The sequence below is a fragment of the Ambystoma mexicanum genome, chromosome 13, assembly GCF_040938575.1.
Source record: "Ambystoma mexicanum isolate Mex_15411 chromosome 13, UKY_AmexF1_1, whole genome shotgun sequence".
Lineage (NCBI taxonomy): Eukaryota > Metazoa > Chordata > Amphibia > Caudata > Ambystomatidae > Ambystoma > Ambystoma mexicanum.
This window is the reverse complement of record NC_090938.1, coordinates 731,387,008-731,407,640: the sequence shown is the minus strand read 5'-3', so window position 1 is coordinate 731,407,640 and position 20,633 is coordinate 731,387,008. Positions and strand designations below refer to the sequence as shown.

Here is a 20,633-nt window from a genome sequence, read left to right as displayed (position 1 = left end):
TATGCGGCCCGCTGACAAAATTATATAATTCAATTAGGGAAAAGGGAAGGGTCACGCCCGATATGGGGAGGTCCATAACCGTACTGCCCTTGACGCCGGGAAAATATACCCACAATTGCGCAAGCTATCGTCCCATAGCATTGTTGAACACTGATGCAAAAATGTACGCGAAGATCCTAGCCTCTCGTCTAATGAAAATCCTCCCGAACATAATACATGATGACCAGGCGGGGTTCATCATGGACAGGCACACGTAGGATAACGTAAGGAGGGCATTAGACGTCATCGACGCAGGACGGCGGACACAACAGGTGTTTGCAGTGGTTGCCCTGGACGCCACCCGGGCATTTGATAGCATGGACTGGTGTTACCTGAAATTGATCTTAGAGCGCTTCGGATGCGGTGCTTCCTAACTACCAACACCCATCAACAAGCTTTATGATGAACTGACAAAGTACGGAGTTCGTCAAGATTAGAAGGGGCACGCGGCAGAGGTGCCCACTCTCCCCCCTGATCTTTGCGATGGCGATGGAACCATGCGCAATGCAGTTCCGACAAGACGAGAGAATCAAGGGGGTGACGTTTGGTCAGGAGATCCACAAAATCGCACTATACGCAGACGACATCATGCTCTTCATGAAAGACCCGGAAGACACGATGCCCCGAGCAATGGCCCAGCTGGAGGAATTCAGACAGATCTTGGGATTCTCTATAAAATTCTCAAAATCAAAAGCCATGAATATCACGGCGAAGAGGAAAGTGATCGATGCGCTGGAGAGCACATTCTGGGTGGGGGAATCGCTGGAATGAGGATCCACCTCACCAGAGAACCAAAGAAGCTACATCAGGCAAACATAACCCCCCTTTGGAAACAGCTACAGGACGACATGCTCAGATGGGAGTCCCAGGAACTGTTGCGGCTTGCCCGCATCACTGCAGTAAAAATGACTGCCCTTACCCGTCTTCTCTATGTTGTAGGATCAATCCCGGTGCCTATACCTCCAGCCAAGATCAGGGAGTTGCAAAACACGATATTCAAATTTATATGGCGAGGTAAGAAACCCAGGATCCAGAAACGAATTCTAATGTGCCCCCCACTCCTGGCCGGCCTGGGAGTTCCAGAAATTGACAGACATATCTTAGCAGTACAGCTTGCGCCGATGCTGAGGTGGGCAAAACCTGAGAATAACAAGGGATGGTAAAGAAATGAGCAGTCAGCCTCGTCAACTCCACTGATAACCCTGCTGAGCCTGAAAGAGGAAAATCGAGAGGAAGGGGGAGCACTTTTAGAAATGGCTAAATGGTCGCTGCAGAGCTGGGATAAAGCCCGGAAAAAGAAATGCATCCCGCGCGGTCTGGGCCCATACACGCCGTTGATGCACAACCCAAACTTCACCCCAGTTTTCCAGAGAAAATCTTGGGCGGGATGGTCGGGTGCCGAAACCCTGACCCTGAGGGACATGTACAAAGAAGGTTCCCCACTACCCTTTACAGACTGTCAGCTGAAATTCAACATTGGGGAAACGGAGCGCTATAGATACACACAAATTAGACACTGGATAACCCATCCACCGGTGAAGAGGGCGGGCACAAGAACACTGTCAGGTCTAGAGCTGACCCTGCAGGAGGGTCAAACAGCAAAGGGGGTTATCAGACTCTACAGACTGCTCTCCAACGATCAATCGACGGACAATCTCCTATACAAAGTGAACTGGGAAAGGGAAATCCAATTGCCGATAACAGAGGAGGAATGGAACAGAATATGGACACGTGCACACAGCACTTCTAGATGCACCACGATTAAGGAATCAGTTTACAAACTGTGCCTTAGATGGTATATGACCCCGAACTGCATACATAAAATCACAAAGTCATATTCACCAAACTGCTGGAGGAACTGCGGTGAGAGGGGAGACCTATTCCATATGTGGTGGACATGTCCCAAAGCTGTGTCCTACTGGAAGGAAATATTAAGCCACATAAAAGACATCTCTGGAGTTGAACTACAGATGTCCCCGGAAACAATACTATTAGGGGTCCCCATAGAGGGAAAATATGCAATACAGGAGCGACAGCCACCCTCTATCTGGTATCAGCGGCGAGAATGACCCTTGCGCAGAACTGGAAAACAAGAAGCGGGCCCGACATCAGCATGGTGGTGGATCAAGGTTTGGGGAGTAATTGCCATGGAGAAGATATGTGCTCTCAGTACCGGAAAATATCTAAAATTCTTGACTCTCTGGACCCCCTTGCACGAACTGGTGCGGGATAGAGAAGCCCAATTCTTCAAACCTCATCTTCTTCGGAACACACATGTCATCTGAGCCCCACCAGCCGAAAGAAGGTTCAGACTCAATTGTCAGCGAAATAACTCATACCAGTTGAACTCTGTATTGCAAAGTTGTGGTTAAAGCTGTGGAGGGGGGAAGGGGAGAGGGGTCGGAGGAAAGAGTTGGGGGAAATGGGGGAAAATTCTTGAAGGCAAAGGGAATTTCAACTAACTGAACGGCACAAACACAAGAAAGCTACTGAATGTTGTTAATAACTGACTGAAAGCGTAATGTCTTGTTTACCTGTATGCCTTCAATACAAAAAGAAAGTTGTTTTTAAAAAAAAGAATTCAAAAAGCCTTTGTGGAAAAAATTGCAATAGCGCGTAATAAAATTAATCAGGACTTAAAGAGAACTACTCAGCACAGATGGAGGAGGGAAAGAAGGGGGACCCTACTACCCATCAGGTGTTGTTTGAGTTCTGCCCTATTTCAACTCTGGAAATTGATACTTTCCTAAAAGATCTGGTAACCTACCACCTGTCCTGGAGAGATCTTGCCCTCCAAAACTATCTTGGAAAATGGAAAGATGTTTGCTCCATTTTTTAGGAGATTTGTGACCGCTTTTTTTTTTGCACTAATCGTTTCCATCCATAATTAAGGAAGTTGTGATAACCCCCCTCATTAAAAAAAACAGGATTGGATCCTAAGTAAGCGGCTATTCTTAAGCCAATCACAAATGCCCCCTTTCTGCCTAAGATAATGGATAAAGCAGCTACCGCACAATTGAAGCAACATATAGAAGTCTATGGCCTTCTACATATGACGCAATTGTGATCCCGATGGAATTTTGGAACGGAGAGTGCTTTGCTCGACTTTCGTACAGAAATGTTGACCGCCCTTGAGGAGAGTAGTACAGGGCTGCTGATACTCCTCGATCTATCTGCTTGATCACAAAAGGCTGTTGAACAGGCTGGCAGATACAGGCAATTGTTCACAGAAGGTGATCAAGTGGATGGATTCATCAGGGGTAGGAAATCTAGGGTCTGTTGGGGAGATGCCTCATCTGAATTATCTGAGATGTTATATGGGGTACCTCAGGGTGCCTGCCTGTCCCCGTCACTGTTTAACCTCTGTATCAAGCCACTGTGTGTCAGAATGGAAGAACTAGGGTTAAAGTTTACTAAAAATACTGATGACATGCAATTGATTATGTAGCTTAGTGGCGAATATGACATAGATCAGGAAGAACTGACTCAAGTATACAAGGCTATTAAAGATTGGATGACAACAAACTGGCTCTGTTTGAATAGTGTTAAAACTGAGTTGATGGTGTACAGGTGTAAACAAGCTAGCTCCAATTTAAGCCAGGCCTACAATGGTTTTGAAATCGAGGGTGGTCGAATCTTAGTAGTTGACAAGGTAAAACCTCTGGGTGTCTACATGGAAGCTTCTCTGAATGCGGAGGTACATGTGAACAATGTAGTAAAAAATTGTTAGTTCCTGAAAGTCTTACGGAAGATTAGCCCATTAGCTTTGAGGAAACATTGTGAAAATCTGGTCAGAGTCAATATACTACCCAGACTGGACTATTCTAACTCCCTAATAGGGGAAACAAGCAAGTCATGTTTCGGGAGAATACAGAAAATCCAGAATGATGCTGTGTACATTGTGTACAACACCTCAATGAGAGAATCAGTATTTAAAGCTTGCAAAGAGCTCCACTGTCTCCCTGTGGCGGCAAGGGGCCAATTTAAAATTCTTATGGTGGGGCATAAATGTCTATTTGGAGACGCTCCCCCCTATCTTAAAGCAAAATTGGCTCTTTATAAGCCATGCTGCACTTTGCGGTCTTGTGATAAACTACAGCTTGTCATCCCTCCTTTTAAACGTGGGAGAGGGAATGGTAGATCTTTGCCAATACTGGTTTCCTAGGTATGGAATGATCTACCAATGGAACTTCGAGGGGACAAATACCATCGCACTTTAAGGAAAAATGTGAAAACCTTTCTGTTTGAATAGTATCGTCACTTAATCTTTTCATGATGACTTGTCATTGTGTGTGATGTGTCTGTGTTTATGTAAGCGCTTTGATGCCTATGGACTTTGGCGCTCTATAAATATATATAACATAACATAACTGTGGCGCATTTGGCTTTAAAAGAGGGCACAGCCCCTCATTTGGGCAGATCATCTGAAGACTTTGCAAGGATAGCAAGAGAAGAAGTCAGCATTAGACCCTGGATGAAGGTAACATCTGCCTTCCATCTTCCATCAGTGAAGGAAGGGCAGGACCTTCAAGAGGGAAGCAAGATCCTTCCCCTAAACATCTCCCAGGGAACAGAGAGCGATAACGAATCCAGAGGACCCTCCAGCAGCTTCAGAACCAGTACCCAGCAAGCACACAGCGTTCCCTTCCAGGCTCTGCAGCAAGCTACCTAGTTGTTGCAACACAGCCAAAATACTGTGTAGGAAGTGCCAGAGAGTCTCAGAACCACACTAAGGACAAGGCAGCTGCCTGCGACACTCTCCTCAGCTTGGACCCACTGCACTGCTGACAGTCGCACGCTGCAGTCACTAACGTTGTCTGAGACGCCTCGATCAGTGCTTCAGACCTGCCAACTAGCACTGAAATAACAATTCCTGGCCCTGATCCGCTGTGTAGGCCAGCCTGCCGCCGTCTGTCCAGCCTCGCTCACCGAACTGCCTGCCGCCTGATATCCACAGCTGTCTCCTGTCTTGAACTCTGTTGCAGAAGCTTCAAAGCGCCTTGAAACCGACTTGACATTGTCGAGCTCCAAGAACTTCCAGAAGCACAAGGTAAATTGCTGTGCTGTCCGCCTGGTCCTTCTCTGAAGGCCCCTAGTGACATTTTACGACCCATTTCTCCCTTTGTGCTGAAACCAAGTATCCTTGAACTATTGCGATTAATTACTTTACCGGCTACCCTCCTGTGAGTATCCAGAGTGCATCCCTTTTCCTTCTTGAAACTGTCCCCTGCATTCCTTTACAGGGTGGGATGTATTTTGTAGTGTGTTTGAACTGTCTGTTGAATAATAATGAAGAAAATATTGTTATACAACCTTGGCTGGACAGTCCCTTTTATCATTGGGTATTAATTGCATTTTGTTATGTGTTGCAACTAACCAACGATCCACAACCTTGCAGAGCTAAGCCTGCCATTCCATCCACGTTACCAAAATTGGACACAGTGGTTTATAGCTTGCTTGTGTTTCCAATCTGTTTGGCTCCCTTCTGGTGTACTAGAGGTGTGGGGCTGATTGATGGTTTAGAAACCGATATTCATCCCTGGACCACTGGTGACCCGGAAGTTGATTCGTCACACAGACAGTGATTCCCTGAGGACTTCCTACCGTTTGGGGGAACTCACTATCAGATACCAGAAGGCACCCAAGCGTCATAGTCCACTGCTCCTCTGCGCGCCCTGGATGCAAACGCTATTGTGACTCCAATGACTTTTTGCCGCCCACCTCCTTTAAGCTGGCGTCTACAGTCAGGGCTTCGTGCAGCTTAGTTTCAAACATGCTTAAAGTTGTGGTGTTGTTCAGATCTCTAGATAAGGCTTTGAATTCCTTTGGCAGTATCCTGACCATGAGATGTGGGTATTGTTCTTGAGGGAGTTCTCTCATGTGGCTTGTCTAAGAGACACACTGCTCAGGGAACTTAGCATAGCACTCCACAAGTCCAAAGAATGATATGAGTTGCTCCCTGACTCCTGGTGGTGGTGCTCACAGCATGGTATTGGAGATCTTTCCTTGGGTTTTCCTCTGTCTGTGGTTGTGGTCACGCAGCCACATGCATGTGTGGTGGCGCAAACTGCCACTAGCTCATTGCCACTGAACCAAAGTAGGTGTAGCAGATAGTTGGGTTAAGGATTTATATCTCACCCTGCTTCGACAGGACACAGGTATTGCAGCCACAACTGTTGCTGATACTGCTCTGCTGCAGACTTTGAAATGAACTGACATCTGGATTGGCCACGGTCATCCCATTCCACGAGTGACCGTGCTACAACTAGGCCAATTACAACATGGTGCCCGAAGACAAGTGCCACAGGAAGGCGTTCAAATATTATTACTGCCTGATGATTAAAATAATTGTTTTAGTGTGCCTGAGTTAATAGTTGCAAAGAAGTAAGGCTCGCAAAAAATAACAAAATTACTCACTGTAGTGACTATCTTACGCCTAGTCCATAGTCCCCTTTCCTCCATACTTTTGGGACATTGGTACATTCCGTCCAGTGGGACGGGACCAGAGCACTTTTGTAAAAAAGCATCAAATTGAAAAATGTGTCCTTCTCTTTCTACGCGGGGTACCCCACGTGGCCGTAACCCCGCCCTCCTTAGCTCCGCCCCACGCATCGCCCTTCGGTCCTTTTCTATCGCCAGGTCTGAGACCTTTAAGCAATGATAGAGGATGCTTATTAGAGGGGACGGCGGGCGGGCGTATGGATGAAAGGGGACTATGGACTAGGAGTAAGATAGTCACTACGGTATACTTCTACGTCCCGTCCCCTTTCCTCCATACCTTTGGGAGATTACCAAGCACACCTGACAGGAAAAACGGGTGGATGGAACTCCCTTACTGAAAGAGGTTCTTAAGAACAGCCTGACCGAATTGTGCATCAGCTCTGGAGCTCAGGTCTAAGCAGTAATGCTTACAAAAAGCTGATGGGGAAGCCCATGTAGCTGCTCTGGCAATGGTTTCCCAGGGAACATATTTCTGGAAGGCAACGGCAGCCGCCTTGCCCCGCACAAGATGGGCATGAATTCCTTTTGGAGGCTGAAGGCCCTGATCGGTATAAGCCTTGATATACAGGAAGCAATCCATCGGGAGATAGTTGCTTTCGAGGCCGGCTTTCCTTTTGGATCTCCGAAAGTCACAAAAAGCTGCAAAGAGTTCCTAAGTTTAGATGTTCTGTCCAAATAAAACTTAAGAGCTCGCCTGACATCCAAATTGTGCAATACCCTCTCAGCGTCTGAAGCCGGGCCTGGAAAGAAGACAGGTAAAGAAATAGACTGGTTCAAATGAAAATCGGATACCACCATTGGAAGGAAAGAAGGATTAGTCTGGAGGACAACCTTATCCTTATGAAAGGTGAGGAATGGATGCTCTACATGCCTTGCCGAAGTCAGCGCAATCAGAAAAGCCATTTTCCACGAAAGGAACTTCAAGTCCACCGTAGCCATGGGCTCAAAAGGCTTATGGCATAAGGCAGTGAGCACCACATTCAACTCCCACTTAGGATGCGGGTTGCACACAGGTGGATAAAGATGCAATAGACCTGCAAAGTGCCTTTTAATGACAGGGTTTGTGAATGAAAAAGAGCAAGTGTCTGTGGACAGGTAAGCTGCGATAGCCGTTAGATAAGTCCTACAAGACAAGACATGTATGCCTGAAGTTGCCAGATGAGAAACGAAAGACAGGACCGTGTTGATGTAGCATCTCTGGGTTCCAGCTGCTTAGCTAAACACAAGTGACAGAACCGGAGCCATTTGCTCCTATACTGAGACCTTGTCGAAGGTTTCCTAGTCGCCTAGATAATACGCATATTATCCGCGGACAAGTTGAAACTTTCTAAGGATTTGAACTCAGGCACCAGGCTGCCAAGCTGAATGATTGTGGGCAGGGGTGCCACACCTGCTGATCGCTCTGGTGAAGCAGGTCGGGAATCAGCAGGAGCCTGATCGGGGAGCACACTGACAGATGCTGAAGCTCAGAAAACCATAATCTGGCCGGCCACCAAGGGGCTATGAACAGGAGAGTGCAATTTGTAGTGTTCCTGAGCCAGGGCGACAGGTGCCGTAGCTTGAACTGTCGGGGCAGGATGCGGCACCGGAGGGTAGATTTCCCTAAAAAGACCCTTAAAGTACTCCCTCATGGGGTCAGAGTTCATAAGACTCTGAAACTTCCCAAAAAAGGCACCCACTGCTGAAGTTTTAGGCACTGGAGTGGGCAGAAGCCGCTCATGAGGGGCATACCCCCACAAACTTAATGAGGAAGGCTGCCAAGAGGGCCTGCCACCAGCCGGGTCTACATAGACCAATGGGGCAGAAGCAGGAGGAAGCAAGACTGTATGCGGTAGTGGTATCTGAGCGTGCCAGTCATAAGAGGGGAACAGATTCACACTGTCCTGTGGAAAAGGTTTTCCACCAAATAGAAGGTTCCCAGCACCCGCCGTCGATAGCGTGGGTGTAAGGGAAGAATCCAAAATGGTCACCGTAGACCACGTGGGCAAGCCTGCTATTTTGTTAACATCTGAAAAGAACTGAGTCACATGTGTGGATGAGGCAGGCATCTCCACATACTGGTCAGGGGACTTGATCGAAACTTTAGCCTTGACGCAAAGATCCTCAGCAGAGCTGGTACTATGGGGCCTCGGATGTTTACTGGATATCCTGACATGGCCCCTTGAATTAGCCTCCAAGAGAGGAACCTCGGCAAAGCTGGTAACAGAGGAGTTGCGGTCAGAGACCTCTCTCTTTGCCCCCTCAACAGAACCGGTATCACCGCGAGAGCAGGAATGTTGAGGAATCCACCTCACAGACAAGACCCTAACAAGTCTCTCAGTTCTGTCGGTACACACCTTAGCCTCAAAGAGAGGAACTTCGGAATGGAGTCCGGTCTGAACAGCTCCCACAAGAGGGGCCTCGAACCGTGGTTCGGTACAGAAAGCCTCAACAGAGGCCTCAGGGCGCACCTCGGTGTCTGTATGGGAAGCCCCAGACAAGGAACTCCAGTACCCAACGCCTCAGAAGGACTGGGCTGACTATTAGCACCTGATTGGTGAACCTGGGATTGTAATCCGGTGTCGGCAGGCCCCTCGCGGGAACCCTCGGAGAAAACCTTGGTACGCCTATTAGGCCTGCGAGGCACCTCAGGGGCAACCCTGGTAGCAGAGCTCTTGAAACCCCTCACAGACCTGGAGGACCCTGGGAAGGAGTCCCCCGCCCGGGATGCCCTATAAAGTAAAGAAGACTTCCTCCCACCGACAAAGACGACACTGAAGTGCCCGGACCGAAAGGGAGTCGCAGTAGAAACACGAGTTCCAACTGTGATCCGGTCCCAGACACTCCAGAGAGAATGGGGATCCGCCCTAGCAAAACGATGTTCGCAAGAGAAACAAGAGACAAATCCCAAACGATCCGGCATAGATGTAGGACTACGCGAACGCAGAACCCGAGCAGGATAGAAGGACAACGGAAAGAAGAAAAATGTCTTTCCGGTGATGCAAGTGCATCCAGCCCCGACCGGGCGGAGAAAAGGACTGAAGGGCGATGAGCAGGACAGAGCTAAGGAGGGCGGGGTTACGGCCACGTGCGGTACCACGCATAAAAAGAGAAGAAGGACACATTTTTCAATTTGATGCTTTTTTACAAAAGTACTCCGGTCCCGTCCCACTGGACAGAATGTCTGAAAAGTATGGAGGAAAGGGGATGGGACGTAGGAGTAATATGTTTACTGGCCTAAGAACTGCACCTATTGAAATTATTAAAATAATTGTACCCCCAACTTCAAACAACTTGGAGTAAAGTACCCCCATTTCAACATCTCCTCTAGGGCCCTGGCTGCTACCTGCTACAAGCTGCGGCAGGGTGGAGCGGGAATCCCTTCCTTGCTGGCACTCCAGGGGGCTACTATCAGTGACCTATGATCTTCTCTTGATGAGCTGGGGCTGACGATTACAGGGTCCCTGCCCATAGCTCCACCTCCTCTCTGCCTCCAGCACAAGTAGCCTGAGACTCTGTGATGCGGGGTGGAGAGTGCAATGGAATATAAACGAGTTGCATACTTTCCCCATCTCGCTGCAGATCTTCATAGCGAGAGCTGCAGTGCGGGGTGGTGGGGGTGGGGGGGTCAAAGGTCAGAGACCCCACTTCTATCAGGCCGAAACCTTGAGCAATAACACCTATTAAGCACCGACTAATCAGTTTGCTCCGTGTGTGACGTAAGCAACACATCCAAACGTGAATCCAGGTGTCAGTCCCAACCGCCCCTTGCTCAAGTTGCAGTTTTTCGACTGCTGGATCCCAATCTATTTTTATTTTTCCTTTTCTGACTTTTCCTAGTGGGACTCCCCTTAGAACGTGTTTTCCCAACGCCTACACCTTCCGCAACCTCCCCCTCCATATTGCTTTTTCAGACATTCCATTTTTTCAGGAGCATGCAATTGGTTATTGCACCGTGGGGACAATGGCAGCATCACATTAGTTAGACACATTCAGTGGAGGAAATCTATGGACTCTTTAGCACGCGACCACAGGTGTTCACCGTTTCCCTTGCCTTACAGGCCATTTCTGTACTTCCTCATGGGGCATGTATGAACTGGTCCTTCCATTTCTATTGCAGCCTGTAAGTAGCTGAGGCCATAGGTCTCCTGCATTATCAATGCTTGCCTCGATAAAGCCCAAACCAAGCTGGGGAGCAATGGAGCGCTGCTCAAAGGGGATGCACCCAGGAGTTAGGTGTAAAGGGATGGATGAGGCAGAGGGGGAGGTGAGGGGACTGGTCACTGGATACTAGAACCTGTTCTATGGGGGTGGGGGGATAAAAGGGAGGCCATTGAATTCATCCACTCACTTCAGGGGTGGTTACCACGTGTCACACGGTCACACCATGACAATTTGAGTATGTCTATCCAGCCGTGTAATCTTAGTGGCTATGGTAAGTCTAGGTGCAATGCAGACTGTGTACGTGCACATACGCCTCTCATTGGTCTATTACCTCATTCTCTACGATATTGCTAATGAATGGGAAGTTGCCTAGTGTAGCACTCTGGGATTGATGGTATGTGGATGGAACCTTTCAGGGGGTCTTTTTGTAGGATGGTATTCCCAAGAGAGGGAGCTTTATTTTGAAGAAAGCTAGGCATCAGTACACTATTCGTTTCAATGCTCTCAGTTGGCCATTGAAGTGGGAGTTTTTGGGTTAGGGGGTAATCTGTCAGGGTACTTGTGGGCCGCCCTTGAAAGAGGAGGGATTCCATACTGTCATGTTCAGAGCCCGGAGCCTCTGAGATCATTTATGGAATCGTCCTGCTCCCAGTGTTCATCTGGTTGTTCTGTAATTTGTGGACTCATGAAAGACCTGATCACGTGACATGCACTCAGATGGCCATGGAAACTATCTTGGCCAGTTCACTCATTTGCAATAGAGTCATCTGACACGAGACCTCCTCCTGCATAGAGGCTTGCGCCACGTCTTTGGCCTTTCAATTCTCATGTTAGCCAAGGATGGATATGAGAATGTGATCCGCCCACAGAAGGCCTCACTATGCTTTCTGTGGAGTTCCACACCAGTGGTGTCTGCAATCATTAATGGAGATGTGTGCCAAGCTGCCACTGCCTCGCTTTAAAGCACATAACACAGATAAGTTTGATCTGTCCCTGGTGACGCACATCGATGATAGATATCTGCGCACGGCCTGCCTTATGTTTGTGGGTGGGGTAGAAAACGACAGAATAACTTGTGTCCAGTACCGTGCCAGCAGTGTCTGTGTTTAGCAAAATGGTCCCCCGGCACAGGGCCTCGCCTGTCTGGGAGTTGTAAAAAATAATTGGTTTGTGTTTTTCCCTTTTGCCTGTATTGATGAAATATGCACCTCATCAAACGGCCCATCCGCCTCATGTCTGCAGGCGGAGCGGATAGTGAAACCCTGCTCTCCCATAACTTCTGTGCTTAGTTACGGTCCCCCAGATACAAATCTTTGTCTGCAGCAAGACTGCAACAGTAGCTCCTCTGGCGTTTGCATCGCCTCTCACTTTGGTACTGAGTTCACAGCTGGATGAAATCACTAGGCTTGCCTTGAACTGGTGAGACAACAAGCTGCAGGAAGTTAGGCCACCCTTTAGGGGTGCCATCCTCACATCTTATGTATGCAAGCCCGGTTGCTGGTGGACCCATCTTGCATCCAAGGCATGAGTGCTGTCGCCAGTAGAGTATGGTGGATGAAACAGGGGCAGGGAACTGGCCTCAATGGCCGGAGAGACTGTTTGTTATGCCTGGGACGAGAGCAACTCAAGGTGGAAGGTGGATAGCATGTTCCAGTCCAAACAAACGCCTCTATCTCAGAGCACTTGGCGTCTGTGGAAGATATGTTTGTGCCAGATGTGGACCCTGATTTCTGAATTGAAAAATACACAAACATATGGCAGAGTGCTTCTCAGCTATGGGCCTTTACATTCTCTGCAGACCTTGAGCCACCTCCAAATTCACACAGTTCTGGTTGGTGCGCCTGAGCACCTCATGTTAGATAGCAACCTGGCTCCCGGTCTGGGAACCAACCAGCCACGTGATTTCTTTTTGCTAAAAAAAATGACAATCAGCCTCTGCCCAACTGAGTAGCCTACATTGGATAAAGCCAGGAATTAGAATCAAGTAGACAACCCTATGGAACACGTTAACAATCACCAGCTGCCTGATCACTCAATGCCTGGAATGCAACATTCACTCATCCCAAACCACTAGAGCCATCCCAACCCGCCAGATCCATCCCAACCCACCAGATCCATTCCAACCCACTAGGGCTGTCCCAACCCACTTTGGCCATCCCTACCCACTAGAGCCATCCCTACCCATTATAGCTATCCCAAACCACTAGGGCCATCCCTACCCACTAGGGCCATCACTACCCACTAGAGCCATCCCTACCCACTAGATCCATCCCAACCCACCAGACCCATCCCAACCCACTAGGGCTGTCCAAACCCACTAGGGCCATCCCTGCCCACTAGAGCTATCCCAACCCACTAGGGCCATCCCTAACTACTAGGGCCATCACTATCCATTAAGACCATCACAACCCACTAGGGCCATCACAACCCACGATTGCCATCCCTACCCACTAGAGTCATCACTACCCACTAGGGCCATCCTTACCCACTAGGGCCATCACTACCCACTAGGGCCATCTCTACCCACTAGGGCCATCCTAACCCACTAGAGCCATCCCATCCCATTATGGCCAACCCTACCCACTAAGGCCATCATAACCCACCAGGGCCATCACAACGCACCATGGCCATCCCTACCCACTAGGGCCATCCCGACCCATTATGGCTAGCCCTACCCACTAGGACCATCCCGACCCATTATGGCCATCCCACCCCACTAGGGCCATCCCTACCCCCAGGGCCATCTCTACCCAATAGGGCCATCCTAACCCACTAGGACCATGCCTACCTACTAAGGCCATTCCTACCCACTAGGCCATTCCTACCCACTAGGACCAGCCCAGTCCACTAGGGCTCTTAACTGACCCGGTGTAAACCTGATTGTTCTACCTTTCCGTTGCTAGAGTAAAAGAAACAGCTACTCTGTATCCAGTCCACGTCTCTCAAACTCCTCGAAGCTGTTGGAGGGAGACGGTTCAATGGAAGGGGCGGCAGGAAGCACAGGCCAATGCAGTTGCCACCAGAGTGGGTTGGGAGTCCTGAAGACTCGAAGGATCTTCCCTGACTAGTTAACTATCTTCGAGATTCTGGAACTTTATTTGCTATTTCATTTTGTGACAAAATAATGCTTTAATAGTTGATGAGATCATTGGACATCTCATATGTATGTTATTTTTGTGTTGTGTTCCCCTGACTCTGCCTGAGCACTTTGTGTGGAGGGGTTTATAACGGCACAAGCAACAGGAAGTGTCCCAGCTCGCCCCCAGATTTTACCAATCAAAAGGAATCTCACTGGAAGTGGTCAATCACACTGGAAATGAGCTAGGGGACCTTCATATACTGCCTATTTGGGTCATCCACATACTGCCAGATGATCACCATTACTATTGTAAATAATAGTGGCAATACCTATGCCACCTGCTGGGACCATTCCTAACCTACTCATTAGAGCCTCCTTCTGCTGCTGCCTGATGGGGGGTTATACATAACCTGCCCGCCTATTGCTTGTCTTCCTTTACTAGTCTGCTTGATGTGGGTGATGCCTATCACTTCTGTTGTGTCATCCCATCTATGTTGCTTTCTGCCAGTCATACTCATAAAGACTAGTGAGTTCAACAGATGTGAACATAGAAAGTATCAACTATTGCTTGTTATTAGGTTTTGAACCAAAGACTAGAAATTGATATGGACGCCCAAAGCTCCCTGAAAGGAGGGTGCAAGTATCCATTATCCTGTGATAATGAGCGGTCAACTTTCCCAAATGGCCTGGAATATGGTAAACTGCCCTGATTAGTTGAAACTTGATGTAGATGAGAAAAGGTAACAGCAACGTTTTGTTGGATTTTCACCCTTTGCAGCTGAATCCTGGATGGAACCATTGTCTCGTGTGTACCGTACAGTGACAATGGAGTTGCATCACTGCAGTGGTCCTATGACAATCCTTTGAGTTCACACGCTGTAGCGTATCCAGAAATAGTCGCAAGATCGCATATAGTCGTTCACTAAAACATCCAATTACAAAAATCAATAGAGCTGTAGTACTATGGTAACACTGTGGATTTGACAGACTACACTGCACTGTCCCCATGAAAAACTGTGTGTGTGACACACTTAAGTGCATTTCTCCAATACTGATATCGATTTACTAGTGCAGTATTGTTTTGGTGATACTGTGGATTGGGCCTGCTACAGTGCAGTATGCTTGTAGTAATGCCGTGGGGCGGGCACACTTTAGTGCAGTATTTTTGTGAAAATGCAGATAATTTGGCACCTCGCAGTACCGTATTCCTGTCGTAATTCTGTTGACTTGCCACGTGCAGAATTTGTTTAACATTGGTGCAATTTTAACATACTGCAGTGAAGTATTCCTGAGGTAGTGCAGTGTATTTGTCCCACTTTAATGCAGTAGTCATATGCAGACACTAGTAACATAAAATACACACATACTATTAATATAACAATATTATCCTATTGAAATGCTAGCTTTAAACAAGGTTCGAAATTGAAGGAAGCTGGGAGCTATTTAGCTCCTGTTTGTAGCCTAGGAGAGCCTGGTTAGCTTGACACCAACAGCAACCAGAACTACTTTAGGCTCCCCAGGCGAACTGATGCCAATCAAACACACCTATGTGAATTTATCTCCCTACATTTGAGAAAACCTATAAACATTAGGACACATCTATATGACATTTAAAGTGCAAGGGATCGTAAATAATGGACAAAATGATATATCTGCATCTTATGGGGAAGTCTGATTTGGGGAACGCTATGTACTAGCTCCTGGTTCCTCAGTGTTATCTCCTGGTCATTGGTTAATGCTGGATACTCAGGAGCTGCTTTTAGTGATTGCTTATCCAATGATCCAATCTTAATGTCGATGATTGCTGTGGGATAAAGACATCAGAGCAGGTCAGTTACTAGAAAGAGAGACACAAAGCTGCAAAATATGTAGATTTCTAATGGTATGATATGATATGGCATTTGTAACGCGCCTATACACAAGTGTTTCAAGGCGCGATGGTGGCCATGTCAGACTGGTCTGGGGGCAGGTCTGTCTACTCACACTCACAGTGGGCCATGAATGGTTGCGAGTTGTTGTAAGGCATTCGGTTTAAATAGAGCGACCTCTACCTACACATCTGCTTTCCGTGGCAGTGAACAGATTTTACTCGGGTCTCGAGGCGATTTATTTGCACTTGTTTTATATTGTACTGTTAATAGGTGCCACTGATGCAGTATTCTTAAGGCTTTTTTGGTGTTTTCATTTGTTGTTCCTATGGTTAATCTTGTTGTAAGATTGCATGTTGACTCTAACCCACCTTCACGCCTTCTCATCCTCTACAGATATCCTGGTACTTTGACTCGTTAGTGGAGAGGGCACACTTACGGGATCTTGAACCATGGTGAACCCAGCAATGGCCTTTGCCCTCGTCCTGGCGGCCCTGCCCCTTGGCCCCAGCACCGCTGGACTTTTCACAAAGCGCTTCCGACTGAGGAGAGAAACTGGCGCCAATGCTACTGTCTTCAGCCATGTCTACAACATCCGGATGCCTCGCTGTGAGTCTTGCGCGGCGGACGTGGCCGAGCCCACTACCGCTCTACAGGAAGCGCGGGGAGAAACAACGCAGCAGCAGATGTACGAGCACACCTTAGAAGGGGAGAAGCAGATGGTCTTCACCCATCGCATCAACATCCCACCACAGGCCTGCGGATGTCCCAGTACTGACACCCTGCAGGCACTCCTGAGCCGGCTCGAGGCACTGGAGTCACAGGTGGCAGCTTTCAGAGATCAGTGTCCGGGCGGGTCCTGCTGTGCAGCGACGCAGGCAGGGAACGGTATGGGTCTTGTATTTCATCTTCAGCAAACTAATTGATTATGCAGTTTCGCCCTAATCATGGATCTTTATCTAACAGGGACATAGGTGCATTTTATTGCTATGTATCTATGTACTAGTGTACAGGCTGTGTACACGGGCCAAAGTGCAGGTTTTCATTAAAAAGACCACTATATATCGTCCCTCTAGCAGTGACAACAGGCAAAGCTATACAAATTGGCATTGTCTCTATATATCCTAAGGCAACAGCTACCTGTAGCAGTGACAACATGTGAAGCTGCTGAATCCGACAAACATACATGGACAAACATACATCTGGCCTTTTATTATATTGTTAGATGTGATTTATAAAGCACTAATCTCCCTGGGACGTAATTAATGCTGAAAATAGAGGCGCACCCACAGGGTTACGAATTGGGTGTGAGGGTACCAGATGAGCGAGGATGATAGCGGAAACAGAATTAGTGCTTGGTTGTGTATTACATTTAAAGCCATGCTTTGTGTACCATTTCATAGCACGCCTGTCTGGCACACTTGTCTGGAACAGCATGCATATAACCCACTTAGAAAAGGTAAATAACAATTATGTAATTCCAAGTAGACTTTTAAATGGACTTCATCTGCTGTAAGTGCTTCGGCACTATTTGGTCAACTTTGACCCTGTATTAGTTATACGCCTGTAATAGCTTCCTGACCTTCAGGAAAGTAATTTCATGCATGCCCATTGGCTCCCAGAGATCGCATATTGCCATTCTAGATGTGCTGTTGGCCTCATGATCAACAGATCTAGCCCACACACCACCAGCCCACCAACCACCCTCTGAATTTCTCAACGCTGCTTTTCAACACATACCTGTTCAACTTCTTTTCAGGAACCCCTCTTGCTATCGTCCCCATCTACGGGAACCCTAGCAACCTTACCTTATTCAATATCTAGATCTTATCCTCAAATGTTTCCCACTAAAGATCCAGTCGTACCAATGGGAGACTTCAACCGTGCCAGCATGACCAAAGGCTACAAACTGCAGCCGGACTCCACTCTCTCTGCCCACGTTCTGATAGCTGTACATAACCTGCCGACCTACAATACCAGCAACTCTGTCAATCCCATCCTTCTCTCCTCCTTTATCAATGTGTCTACCCCCTTTGTTGACCAAGGACTCTGTTCTACATTTCACTGTCTCTGTACCTCCTTCATTCTCCCTCCATCCTTACACTTCAATGAGTTAGCATTTCTGAAGTTCAATTCAGTACTGACATTTCCCTTACCCCAACCATTCCTTCACCTCCAATCGCCCAAGTCCTCAACCAGCTCCATAGCCATCCAACAGCTGAGGACAACCATGTGCTTCAACCTACACGAGTATAACAAGCAGCACTCTCTATCGCTCTTTGCTTGCTATAAAGAATCCCTCCTTGCTCTCAGTACTGCGCTGTACTTGTCCATCTCCAGCTATTACACTTACCTCCTCTCCTGTCTCAGATTTCATCCTCACAAGCTACCCATGACCCTGCAGTCAGTGCCCACTCAATGTCAGAATCTGAGCTTTCAGAAATATGACTCACCTGTGTTTTCTTAAGAGTTTATTTTTTGTATTCTTACGTGGTTTCTGTTTGGTGCGGGTCTCATGAAGAAAAGGGCAACCCTCCCCAGATGCCACCCTGCCTGAGGGATAAACACTCTGGCAAGGGGACTCCTGGAACACTGCCTAAACAGGAAAACCCTTGAGAGGGAAAAAACCTGTAGAGTGACCAGGCAACAGCGGGTAGTAGAACATGGCTGAATGAATGGCAGGATCAAAGAGCCCACGAAAGGAAGGAAGCACACAAGAGCCAGGAGGAAGGAGAGAGGAACAGCAACAAGGAAGGTAAGGAAGCGCTGAGCTAGGTACCTGGATACCAGCGTTGAGATGCACCAAGCAACGGCAGTGTCTGACTAAGAATCGAAGGTGGCGTTGAATAAGCAAGAGACTAGACCGTTGTGCAAACTTCCAGGAGTAATATTGGGCACCATCTTCGAAGGAAAAATTGCGCCCACGATTCGCGAAAGGTGTCTCAGGGCTGCCCACAAGCACCAGGGGCAAAAAGGTATGACACTCGACTCCACTCTTTCCCCTCCTCATATTCATCATATTTATGTGAACACTTTGAAAGGTACTTGTCCAAAATGTCTATGTTACGGGCCCTCTGTCATCTCTCCTCCCCAATCCGCCTGCCTCCTTATTTCCCTCGGCCTCTCCTCACTCTCAGACCTCTGCCCACTAACCATCTTGGCTTACCTTACATCTATCCTCCAGGCGACAAATAATGATTGTGCTCCTGCTTATGCCTTCACACCACGGTCAAGGAACTGCTCTTACCTCTTCTCTTCAAGACTTCACTTTTCTCTGGCACCTTCCCAGCCTGTTTCAAGGTGGATGTTGTCTCTCTCCTTCCTCACTATTCCAAAGTTCATGAACTTGTACTACTGAAACGCATCACCGACTACCTGTAAATCCAATGTCTGAATCCTATCTGGTTTCCATTAGTGTTCTGTAGCAGAAACTACACAGAGACAGCACTTAACACGACTAACTCCCTCACTAATGCCATCTATCCCTGTTCTCCTAGATCTCTCTGCTGCATGCATCTCTCTCGTGCCTTGGCTTTCAGGGCATTGCCCTCCTTTGAGTGGCCACCTATTTGGCCGATTTCTTCTTTTCATTTCCTGGAACAGTTTGACATCGTCCACGACCCCTTCCTAGTAGGGCTGAGCAAGGGTATGTGGGGGGGTCCCTTCCTCTTAACACTCTCGCAGTGCCTCTCTCTGAAAGCTTATCGCCTCCTTTGGATTCTCATATGCTCTGTTTTGCGATGATACCCACATCTTATTTTCCTTTCCCTCTCACATCACTCTGTTTATCTACTACCTGTTACAGAATGGTGCTGCGTTGCGTAATGGTCAACTTCTCTGGCACTAAAGTGATCTCTCTCCTGATCGCCAATGACATGCTCTCCATGTCTCTTCTATCTTTCTACCAAACATCTTAACCCCATCCTTCAAGGCTCGCAATCTGGGCCTCTCTTTGACAGCAGCCTGAAATCTCAGCCCTTAATCAGCCATAAAATCAGCCCTCATCTCACCTTCACTCTCTCAAAACACTTACCACCAACCAGGCCCCCAAGAGGGTGGACTACTGCTCCAACCCCAACACAGGGTTCCCCCTCTCTCCCTTCGTTAATAAGTGCAAGTGTGGATGGACCCCAGCATGCAATTAGCATTTTATTTAAAATGACTCACTTTGCCTTTTTAGTATGGTTTTGTCTACATTAGCACCTTGCTTACAAAGAGAGATTAATAGCTTTTGAGAGGTCATTTAGAGGCAATTTTAAATGTATTTATATATAGGAGAAAAAATGCTCTTTGGATCAAAACAGAATATACAATAGATAAGACTGGGGTGAGTCTGAGGAACATTCTGACCAGGTTGTGGGTGGAGTAAATGGAACAGTCACTGGGAACAATACATAAGTGCACATACATAAAGGACAAGCAACATTGGACATTTTTAAGTGCAAGTAGGCGGTGCAGCCAACTGTGCTCGGCGTGTGACCATGATGGGTGAAGTGCTACAGTGGATGTAGAGGAAGAGGAAGTGAGAGACTGTAACATGTTAGAGGCGAGGGAAAAATGTTAGCTAGCAGGCAGATAAGAGGTAGGTTAGGAGGATAACTCAGAGGCGGGGAGGTAGGCTTTTAGTTTAGTTTTGAACAAATCTGTGTGGGCTGTTTATCGGATGTCCGGGGAAGAAAATTACATGCAAGAAGAGAAAAAGAGCAGAAGCGAGAGAAAGCACAGAGAAGGTGAGGGGCCACAAGGGTAGTCGAGGAGGCAGAGCAAATATCACGAGAAGGCTTGTAGAGTTGGATAGAGGAGGATAGATACAGTGATGACTTACTGTGGATAGATTTGCGAGCCAGGAGCAGACATTTAAATCTGGCCCTGTTTTGCATGTCAGCCATCCAGCCTGGTGACGTTACGAGTAAGTTGCTACAGTGAGGGAGTTCAAAGAGAGTCCTAGTAGCGAAGTTAATTATCTTGTTGAGAGGACAGAAAGCATAGTTGGGGAGACCAAA

At 47.7% G+C, this 20,633-nt stretch overlaps 1 protein-coding gene across 16 annotated transcripts in view; it reads left to right on the top strand.

The window, feature by feature from the left end:
- Positions 1-20,633, top strand: part of TNXB (tenascin XB) — a 687,232-nt gene that overhangs the window by 285,308 nt on the left and 381,291 nt on the right. For all 16 annotated transcript variants that reach the window (XM_069634959.1, XM_069634963.1, XM_069634962.1 and 13 more), the window contains exon 2: positions 16,027-16,518. In XM_069634959.1, coding sequence (XP_069491060.1) covers positions 16,083-16,518 — 436 coding nt within the window. In that variant the 5' untranslated portion in view covers positions 16,027-16,082. The remainder of the gene's footprint in view (positions 1-16,026; positions 16,519-20,633) is intronic.